General features: G+C 28.8%; 1 protein-coding gene across 3 annotated transcripts in view; it reads right to left on the bottom strand.

Annotated features, from left to right (window-relative positions):
- Positions 1 to 1,023: 1,023 nt before the first annotated feature.
- The window catches only part of LOC108688784 (protein sprint), a 21,179-nt gene continuing 10,473 nt past the window's right edge, over positions 1,024 to 11,729 (bottom strand). For all 3 annotated transcript variants that reach the window (XM_018195196.1, XM_018195194.1, XM_018195195.1), the window contains 11 exons: positions 10,695 to 10,879; positions 10,084 to 10,259; positions 9,684 to 9,782; positions 8,338 to 8,921; positions 6,806 to 7,445; positions 5,281 to 5,754; positions 4,512 to 4,978; positions 4,211 to 4,342; positions 3,421 to 3,663; positions 2,626 to 2,818; positions 1,024 to 1,171 (listed from right to left, as the gene is read on the bottom strand). In XM_018195196.1, the coding sequence (XP_018050685.1) occupies positions 1,068 to 1,171; positions 2,626 to 2,818; positions 3,421 to 3,663; positions 4,211 to 4,342; positions 4,512 to 4,978; positions 5,281 to 5,754; positions 6,806 to 7,445; positions 8,338 to 8,921; positions 9,684 to 9,782; positions 10,084 to 10,259; positions 10,695 to 10,879 (3,297 nt within the window). In that variant the 3' untranslated portion in view covers positions 1,024 to 1,067. The remainder of the gene's footprint in view (positions 1,172 to 2,625; positions 2,819 to 3,420; positions 3,664 to 4,210; positions 4,343 to 4,511; positions 4,979 to 5,280; positions 5,755 to 6,805; positions 7,446 to 8,337; positions 8,922 to 9,683; positions 9,783 to 10,083; positions 10,260 to 10,694; positions 10,880 to 11,729) is intronic.

The following is an 11,729-nucleotide window of genomic DNA, read 5'->3' as shown; positions in this document are numbered from 1 at the left end:
ACGAATACTTTCTACGATAATTAACCATTCCGGAACTTTAGACATACACTGTATGTGTGTGAAATTATGTGTTTCGCACGCTCTTGTATATCCTGTGTATAATTGTAAATGTATATGCATTTTAATATTATAATTTTTCGCACACACATGTATACAATTGTACGTTTTTTTTTGTTTCTACATTTGATGCAATTTGAGCAATGGTCAATTCCGTCGAGTCGATTAATGCTTTAGTTACAAATAATTTTGTTTACAATAATGCTGTAGGTGACATCAATATTTTCAATTAGTATAAATGAATATGTTAACCCTCAGTAGGTGTCATATCTTTATAATATTTTGCTAAATAAAAAGATTAAATTTGAGATGTTAGAAATCGCATTTATATACTTCATTTTTATTATTAACTTTTACACGTTTACATGATTTCATTAAAAAGAAGATTAAAAAAATGATAGAGATTAAAAAAATTAATTTACTTGAGAGAATAAGACATATATCATTACTTATTATATATACGTATAGACATTAGATAAGAAATCTTATACTATACTTATCATTATTTTATTCTATCGTGTAAAAGAGTATGAAAAAGATATATTAATTTTTAAAAAGATATAATTTTATATTATATTTTATTATTATTTTTAATGTTCTATAGAACCCAAGTTATTACACTGTATTTATCTACTGAGGATTAAAATATAAAAAAATCAACAATTGTACATCGTATTGTTTAATTTCTCTGAACTAATTAAAAAATTTAGATGAAATTTATTTTGTTTCTTTTCTTTTCTTGATAATTTCATTCAATGCTAAGAGAATTTCTACCAAAATTTTGGTTCTTGAACAATATTTTCTATCAAAAATTCTTGAACAATGAACAATATTAAATGATATTAAATGACTCAATATCCAAAATTTTGAAAGAGATATTTTTGCTGAAAAAATATTATAGAATTTTTTTTCAATAAATTTCTGTTTTCAAGACGTAATGTTTATATCTTGAAAAATATTGGCTTATGACAGAGATATCTAGAAATTAATTTTAAATTAGTAAAATATGCTTAAGAGCTGGTCTTGGGCCATGCTATCTTGGCATCGATTCGCTTATAGGCAAAAAGGCAGTGAGAGAGCTCCTGTGGACATTCATGATCTCCGAGCAACGTTTCTAAAACAATTTCCGGCAAAAAATAAATTTTTACAAATTAATTAGGTATATTATAATTTAAAAATAATTATGCAAAATATTATACAATTAATCATTATTAATGACTAATTGACAAATATTATCAATAATTAATGCAATAATTATATTTATGTTAACATTATAAGAATAATGACAAACATGATAAAAATAGATATATAACAAACGAGATCAAACGTACATTTTCACTAATTGCAAGATAGATTTAAATGCATAAACTATTATCAATAATTAAAATAAGATAAGAATATTTATTTGGTTATCTCATTTATAAATTTTACTATTGCTCAAAAAACTTTTCTATAATGTTTTATATTAAACAAAAAATATAATTAATTTTATACATGGTTCAACTTCTATATAATAATTCAACTTCTATATAATAGAATTTTCAGTGATCCTAATACATTTATAAATTGATAAAAATTTATAAATTGATTGTCTAGAATATTGTGATGTGGGATAGGATATTAACGACCTAGATGTCTTTGGCCAATATTCATAATCAATGTTCTTATATTTAAGATTAACTATTAAAGTACAATCTTAAGATATCATGAAACAATTACTCATTAGGGTTATTCTGCGGATCAGTAATTTCATATGATTCATTTGATACAAATTTCTAATTGAATACTGTAATGTTTTTTTCATATATAGTAATAAACAAATTATTATTTAAAAAATTTTCCTTAACAAGTACATCCATTGTACAGGTATGCCAATTGGTCTCCTGTTTCTAATATCATTATAGTAATATGGGTCTCCAATGGGCCCACAAACTCTATAATGAGCTCTCGGACTAAAATTAGGCTAATATACAGCACAACACAGTGTAATTTTATAATAATAATAACAACAAGTTATAAAACTGTTATACAACTGTTATATAACATTTTAAATTACATGTGATCAATGTAGCTGCAATGAATAAGAAATTCAATTAACATGAACATAGAATGTTATGCAATGATCTGAGTGGAAAATCCAATTAATGTGGATGTAGAATGTTACGCACACACACAATAAATTGAGTAGTAGATAAAAATTCAATGTCGCTATCGATTTTTTTTCAGAAAAAATTTACCACTTTGACAATATGGCAACTCCTTGCACCCTTCTTAGGGGGGAGTCTTATAATCTGGATACATAAAGCACATAAAAATTTTAAACAATGATTTCTTGTAAATTATTGCGCATTGACACTAGTTTCTCTACTATGAATTAGTGAGAAAAGAATAATATAACATATTAAAAAAATTTAATAATATCAAAACTTGATCTTCTTTATGAAAATAATACAAATAGTTCCGTTGTCATTACTTTCCGAACGTTAAGTTGAACCATATATATGATCTATGATGTAATATTGAATTAATCTGTAATATTGAATTAATTTTTACATTAAATGCACTTACCTTCTCCTTGTACCAGTTTAAAAAGCCCATAATCCTGAGGATTTGTGCATCTAATCTTATGCGCAAGAATACGGCAAATTTCCTTAGTATTCATGTTGGGTCTCACTGGAAGTGTTCTAGTATTTAAGGAACCGTGCAATTCATCTGGTACTAAAATTCGCAATATAGATGAACAATCCGGCGTTCCACATCCCTAAAAAAAATGATAAAAATGATATCATAAAAATCGAATTGAATTTGATATTTTCATAAATTTTCTTTAAAAACTTAATTTTATTTGTATAATAATTAAAAATAATATTTCAGCACTAACAAAAAAAGATACAAAGATATCCCTCACCAATTTTAATAAAATTTAATGATTTTTTTGAAATAAGAATATTTGATATGAACAACGTTTCCTTATATTTTTTACTAAATTTTCAAGATACAATACAAATATATTAACTGTTACATTATTTTTATTTAGAAATGTAGCTGCTTCCAGCATGGAACTTTCTGTTTAAGAACTCAAGTCCGAAACAATAATTTTAAGCGAATTACATTGTCTCAATTTTTAATATTTGTTTTAACTCACATTTGTTGCTTTTTAACATGTTCTTACGAAAAAGTTCTAATCGCATGTTATATCCAATCTTTGAAATCATATAAAACATTTTATTTTAAGGCAATGAGAAGATTAATTGATCCTCCTATATGACTTTACATTTAAATAGATGTTATAATAATTATTTATATTAACATAATCCGATTCATAAGAGATATACAATTAACAATATTTATTATTCTATTTACGTTTAATGGAGACGTGGTGCTTTGATTGGATTTAAAGGTCTTTAAAACGTGCACTGCGCTCGACAATGTTGTCAGGTAATAGCCACCTTCGCCACTCAAAAGAGAAGCATGTAGCAAGCCCCACATGTACTCAGCTTCGACCTCCGCGTCCACAACTTTTCCACGTACTAAAACCCAGATTACTAATGGTAGAAGATCGTCGGCGCTCAGTCTAATATGCTTGCCCAAATTAGCTTCCTTCACCTACGAAATTACAATTAAGGGGATCTATAGTCGTCTGTTCTACGACCAAACGTATATAACTTCATGTCGCAACTTTTTTCCTTTTTTAGAAAATCCTTTTCCGGAATTAAAGTATATACAACAATACGTGTCTGTGCGGTGGAGTTTATACCGAATACAAAAAAGAAATTGTTTAAATTCAGATTTTTTTTACCATTTCTTATAATGCGTTTGAAAATAAATTCGGCTACTGCCAGGAAAAAAAGTAAAGCATTATAAAAATTACTGATGCTGCGTTTCGTATCTTTTACCAGTAAATACTAGTAAATTAGTTGATGCTGTAGAAATTTCAAGTATTACACTCTATCATATAATACATGATGCATAATACATTATAAAATATATTCATATTTGTATATAGCATAACATATTCAGTAATTTGTATAAAAATAACAGTAAGATAAAGATAACAAAAAGATTGATAAGTATTAAAAATATTTTCGAAAATATTATTATGCTTACGTTTCTATAAACAATAATACGTGAAGAAAATTTTAGAAAAACTTACGGAATTGAAAATAGCTGAGATGGCTGCCAATAAATGCTCTAGTTTATCAAGTGGGGAATCAGCTCTCTGCAATCGCTCGATGCATTTGAGAATTCGTTCCAGATTCTCTTCAGAAGGGGGTATGATTTTCGACTATATGCAAAACAATTAAAATTTAATAAAGTCGATCATTCTTTTTCATAATATAATATAAAATTTATGAAGTTCATGAAGCTATTCTGGCGTTTTTTTTAAATTCTTGATATTTCTTGATATAAATGTGCTGTATATAATAGATCTATATTTAGAAAAATTTACTCACTTGAACACCGAGATCATAAATTGTCTTGCCCTGGGCATGCTGAATGTTTTCTGCTAGGGTTTGCAGTGCTCCACTGGCGAAATAATGTTCATTGAACAATCGGCACACATGTTCTCGAAGGGGTCGCACCACCAGACCCATCATCACATCCTCAAGAATCGCATCAAGATTCAAAAACTCGTTCGGTCGTAATTTCAATCGCTCTTTTTCTACCTCCTTCTCAAATTCACGTTCGCCATGTTTTACCAGATAATTCTTCATACCTGACATAAATTGACGCATATTGCGCATTACCACATGCGGAATCGCTTCCTTACTCTCTCGCGTGCATTGAATGAAGTTATCGATATTCTGCGAGAAAGTTGTAGTCTTATCTGCTGCAAGTTGAAGAGCGTAAGTTCTAATAGACGCCCCAGTCGCATTTAGCTGGTCACGATTTTTTGAAAGCACTTGCACTCGTGGTGGTACTGTAAAAGATTTCGTTAAGTTTAGAATTTCTTGGAAGAAAATATAAGTCATATTTGTAATATTTTAATATACAATTAAAAAATTTATGTTAAATTTCATTGAACATATTTTACGTGTCCCAAACGATGATTCAAATTTTTGTGTTAATTTAGTACAAGATAAATATGTCATATAAAATAATACAATATTATGTAAAAATTAACATTGAAAATGTAACACAGAAAAGGTAACAATTGAGAATTTGACGCAATTTAAAACTTTCTCTGGTAGAATTATAGTAGAACATTCTATTAAAACATACCGATAAACTCCCAGCTAGAATCTACCGCCCAAGAAGTGTCATTAAACACTTTGGTCCTGATCTTTGGTGGTTGGATAGGTTTCGCCCGGGGAATCTTTTTTGTCTCTTTAGTTTGAGCTAATCTGTTCGCTAGGTTATCGACTGACGACGATATTAATGGCGTCTTATCTTCTATCTCTTCGGATGGTTCCTCCCAGCAATTAATAGGATGCAATTGATTAGCATTATTCCCTGTCGGGATTTGTAACCAACTTGGTTCGCTATGTCGGTAATTGTTCGCCGAATTATTTTTTATTGGTCGTCTTCTCGGAATTATAATGACATTTTGAACAATAGTATCAGCTGGTTCCGCATAGAAAGGACTGCTCTGTTTACATTCGGGAGTTTGAGGACTATTGCTTTCTGACTTCGCTAAAACAAGACCTAATTTGTTTCTTGGAGGTGACACCATACTATTCAATGAATTGGCACTGCCTGCAAAAAAGATTTTTTTTAAATCTTTAAACAAACAATTTTTAATATTAAAAGTTTCGGTAATTGAAAAAAAGGAACATTATTAATTTTAATATTTTTCCACATAATATCCTTTATCATTAAATAAAATTCAAGAGCAATAAAATAACAAATAAAAATATACTTGCTTTAATAATCTTTGAATATTAAATCTTTGAATATTATCTTATTAATGTAATTAATAAAAATATGCAAAATTTTTGGAAAAACTAATTTGGCTGAAACTTAGTACAAACGTTTCTTATTAGAGTGTTTATATATTCACATCAAAGTTTATGCCAAATGTATCCTTGATACCAAATTACTTAAAGTGAGCGTAAGTTGCCTCTAGGGCGTAAACCTGTAGAAGCATGGAAAGATGAACGTTGAAGATAGCTCACAAATAGATAAAATGTTTGAACCATAATTATATCTGCTAATCATAGTTATACTTGCTAGACAGAAGCCAGATACAGTATGTTAACATTTTAAAAAGCATATTAAACAAGAAAGGCTAAAATACAAATATGGAACATTGGTTAAATGACATAAACATTCCTCCTTCTCTAGATTTGAGGTCATATTTGTATTAGAAAGATATCTAGGGATTCATCTTTTGCTCAACGACTCGTCATAATTGACTGTTTCGATAGCGCGCTTTCATAATCTGGTAGTCCAGATAAGAGTTATTCCGGAGAAGATCACTCTATTATCTCACTCGACTTCTTCCGTCAAGACATTTCGAAGCCCACTTGCCTTTTTCAGTTAATTTTTGATGGACATATGCCCACTATGATTAATATCATTTGATATCAAGAATATATTTGGCGTAAACTTTGATGTTACTGTGAGTATTTAGACTTCTTAAGGAGTTTTTGTGCCAAATTGAGTCAAATTCTATGTTTGCAAAATTTATTCTATTTCACATGGTCTTTTTTTTATATAATTATAAATTTTTTTTATTTGAATTGACTTTAATATTAAGCTACTGTTTGATATAAATCTTTTATATACCAATCTAATAGATTCTTACAAACTCTAGATAGCAGATCAGGTTGTTTTCCTATATCACTCTCTTCTGGCGAGTTCTGTTCAGGACTCTTCATCTCCAGAATAGGTTTAAAACTACTAAATTCTGAATTCATTTTTTCTTTGTATCCCATTTTATCGTTTTTTAGGATAAATCCCTCATTCTTTAGAACCATTTGTTCTTGTACTGGAAATTTTTCAGTGATAAGACTTTCAGATTCTTTGGGACTCATCAAACGGTCATTTGAATTTTTCACACAATTCTGCGAAATGCAGGCGACACTGTTATTTTTCAATTTGTCATTCCAGGTCGACTGTGTCGATTGATCAGTCGTATTCCAGATATCTTCATAATCGGAAATCTTATCGGCCGGTGAACTGCAGTAATATGAGTTCAAGATGTCCGATTCCTGATAGTGTTGAGAGTTTTTCCGGTTCTCGCGATCTCGTCGCTTTTTTGATTTGCTGGTGCTAGAAGGAGTAATTGGAGAGAGCACATTGGGTGTTTTTGGTATCAGCTTCGAAGTAGGGGATAAAATTGGAGTGATAGGCGAAAGAGGTGATTTAATGGAAAAATTGGAATTGAGAGATTTATCAGATTGAGGACTCAATAGTGACGTATTCGGATCCGATGGTGTATTTTGCTGTTGACAAACAGAGAAAGAGACAGAGAGAAAGAGAGATCAAATGGTTGCAACTATTTCAATGTAGTAAAGATAAATGATTTATTCTTTAGTTATTAATTATCTTAATTTATGTAGCAATAACAATAATTAACATAAGATATATTTTTATCATAATAAATACACATAAAATATGTGTATCTGTAAAATTAGACATTACAATTAATTACATTAAAAGTTTAAAATCTTCTATTTAATTACATTAAATAGAAGATAGGTAGAATAAAAACATGTCGACATAAAAAATGAGCATATTATAAGAAAATTTATTACACTAAATTAAATGAAAACTAAATGAAAATTCGAGAAGTTCACTAATTAAGTGAAAAAGATTATATTAAAAGTTTTAAGGCCTAATAATAAGCATCTTCAAAACACTATAAATAATTTATTACAAAAAATATCCTCAGCCGGAATTCGAACTTGGATTTTCCGAATTTCATATGGCATTTTATCGATTTGATCACCGGGACATATAGTGATATTAATCATAATAACCAGTATATGTAGGAAAAATGTGTATTTTAGACGACGTAAATAAACAATATAAGTAAAAATATATCAAAAAATTCAACAAAATAAATGAAGAAAATCATATTCGATCAAGGCGAGTTCAATTTAAGTCTGTATTTCAATATCAATAATCAGCATACAGTTTGTTTGAATTGAAAATTGTAAACATTCACGCAATATATTATTAGACACTGATCTTGATTGAATATGACCTTCACTTATTCGTTATTATATTATAATTACGTATTTTTAAATTAGAAACGATGTTATTAAATTAAAAACTTGTTAAAAAACGATTTTAATAATTATAAAATTTTATAGAAGAATTTTTAAAATTTACCTGTGAACTGTTCAAATTGCTGCCTTGGTTTATATTGAATGTCACCGTCGTAGTTACAGTAAAATTATTCTGATTCTGACTAATGCCAGATTTGGCCCATCTTGGAGGAGGCAGTGGCGGTGTCTTCATATTTTGTCTAGCTCCTTGATTCTCAGTAATGGTATTTCTACTATCCGCTAATTCTGGTGATGTGAGGCACGATAGGTTATTTTGATGAAAAGTCGAAATAGATGTGAACTTCCTTGAACTCTTAGTAAATTCAACTGTTGTCAATTTTGGTGTATCCAGACTGTTTTTCAAATTATCAAAATTTCTAGTATCCTGTCTAGGATTCAGAATATTATTTTCCACATTATAAATCACCGGCGAAGGACAACGCACACTTTGCACAAGATTTGGCGAGATTAATTTATGAGATAGTTTGTCATCTGATGACAAAATTCGGTCCCTTTTGGTATTATTCAAAGGTTCATTGAAGGTTGTCAGATCGAGAGTGTTCGGCGGAGTTGGACGCGGCTGACGTGGCAATGATGATATAAATTTCGAAGTGATCGCATTGACAGTATTCGTCGGAGAAGGGGCATCTACATGTAAAAATTTATTAAATAGATTAGATTGAAACCATTTTAGAATTTTTTTGTGGAGAAATTTTTTGTCCTTTGATTTTTAAAAACTACAATAGTTTCAAATATAAATCCGAGATGATAGTAAGAAGAATTTGTATTAAGTATCGCAATTATCGATTATTACTTTCTTTTAAACTTAATTATTTATTACTTCTTCATTATACTATAATTATATTCATTTTTATACTAAATTATCATTCTTTATGATATTATCTTACAGACAGGATTTTCAAATCTATCTTGTATACTTATATTGTTTAATTTTTTTGACATATTGTAGTTAAAAAAATAATTTATCCACCTGTGCATACTTATATACACACAAATTGTGTTATGTTTAATATATTATATTTATTTTTTTTTAATGTGAAATTGTGTATATATGTGTATGTATATATGCAATATATATTTAAAAGTATTAAAATATTATTCATACATAAGTTGATACACATGCACACGCACACGTACACACACGCGCGCGCGCGCGCACGCACGCATATAATACTTACTACATATGGAATCAAAAATTAGAATCAATAATTTTGTAAAAAACATTTAAAATAAAAATGTCTTAAATTAAGGTAATAAAAAAATTAAGTCATCAAATTTCAATTAAAAAAATAAAACTTTTAACAATAATCACTATGTGAATAACAGATTCAAAAAAACGTGCTAAAAATGGAATAAAAATAGAAGAAAAATAAAATGTCAATATCTTACGTATATTGTGGAATAATATTGGGGCCAGATTAAGCACTATATTTTCCGTGGTCGGCGTATTCACGTTATTGTTCTTGTTAATATGATGACTATTGTTATCTGCAGAAAAAGATTGTTATAAATATTTCTGTTTATAATTTTTGCTTAGCTTTGGAAGTTATTTGAAAGTAATATAAATCTTTAATACGCATTCAATTAATAAACAAAAACAGCAAATATTTAACTTATAATAAAACTTATAATTATTAAAACAAATCACTTTTTATATTGGAAAATTATTTTAATTTTATTTTTTAATTTTCCTCTTTAAAGAATGTTTTTTTAAATATTTTTCTCACTTATTTTCTAATCTCACTTATTTTAAAATAATTTATGCGAATTATTATTAGAAAAAACTCACCTCCATGAAAACTACAAAGACTAGATGTATTGCTGCTATTGCTTTCTGGTTGTTTCGGATTCGCCATTGGATATCGCCAGAATTCTTGGCCCAGCAATGCCAGCGATGACAACTGTTGTCTATTTTTTGCCTCTCGCATTGCTCTCGGTAAAATCAATTGCACTGGCAATTCATCACTGCTTGCCAAATAGAAATAAATACAGATAAATTCAAATTTGCTGGATTTGTGGTATATGAGTACATACGAAATTGTTTTATTTCTAAAGAGTTTGATCGTTTAGCCTTTTTTAACTGTTGTGTTCAAGTTGTTATTTATTATTTAAGTTAATAATACTCTCTACACAAATATTATATATAACGATCTCATGAATCATTCATGTTTCAAAATCATGTTTATCAATAATAAATTTAGAAAGAATTCAATAGTGGTACCTTTTATTATTTTTGAATAAAAAATAATTAAAACGATTTGTAATGAATGAATTTTATAGATGTGAGATTATAAGGATAAAAAAAGATGATAGTTTGTCACATAGATATGTCAACGGTTTGTTTTATTTCTGGGGCGAAAAATCTATGTATAAATAAAAAAGAGAAAAGAAAGCACTTACCAACATTGTGAATAGTGCGCAATCAATGAGGGGATATTTTCAAACCTATTCTCGCTCGTTTCCAAACTTAGTTTGCCCTTGTTGGCTTGGATCAGATAATGTTCAATATAGGGTCCCTTTCCAACAGGTAATCTCACTGAGAGAGCCATTGTATTGCCTTGGCTCGATTGTCGTACTACGAAATTCTGCAACAAAGAAAATGTTTACATAAACAATGATTTAAGCCTTTCACACGACAGAAGAAGTGTTAGGAATAGAAATAAATATTATATAAAATATTAAAGATATAGAAAAGTATAAAATAGAAATAGAAATTAAACACTAATAGAAATTAAGCGTTACGTTTAATCTTTACTTCTTTCATTCCTTTAATATGAGGCATTATTTATTAAGTGATTCACCTAAATTTTCAAAATTTGAATTTTGCGCATATGGATTTCCCGTGATTGGTTGATAAGTCATATCTCCCACCATTTGCTGTCATTATGCGCAATAACTCACCTTGCGTCTTTTCACCATGCTAGGATTTATGGGTAAAGCGCTCCCCCCCCCTCCCCCCTTCCACCATTGTCGCTATTATGATCGTCGTTGCATAACTTCTCTATAAGCACGAGGTTTGACAGTCATTTTTTATTAGATTGTCGTAACGCGCGTAAGATCATACTTTTAAAGTATGGTATATGATAAAAATCAATCTTTTATGTAAAACCCGTTGCATCATGCTTTATAAATATATAGGACGAGTTTTTTAATCCATCGCATTGATGAATCGCATTGCGCACAAATTTATAAATTTTGTTACGTAAAATTGTATTTACACATAATGCAAGTAATCAATCGATTAAAAAACTCAACTAGATAAACATGATAAAGAGAAAAATGAACAACGATAATCTAGAATTTCATGAAACAAATGGAATGTGCAAATTTTTTTAGAAACAACACTTTGTTTACAATACATATTAAATCTTTCTTTTGATAAGAAAGTTTTTTATTTATTTTTTGAGGAACAGATAGATGATTTATATCCTTTAT

This window comes from Atta colombica, unplaced genomic scaffold (assembly GCF_001594045.1).
Source record: "Atta colombica isolate Treedump-2 unplaced genomic scaffold, Acol1.0 scaffold238, whole genome shotgun sequence".
Classification (NCBI taxonomy): domain Eukaryota; kingdom Metazoa; phylum Arthropoda; class Insecta; order Hymenoptera; family Formicidae; genus Atta; species Atta colombica.
Note: the sequence above shows the minus strand (reverse complement) of the source record. Positions and strands in the feature narration are given on the sequence as shown.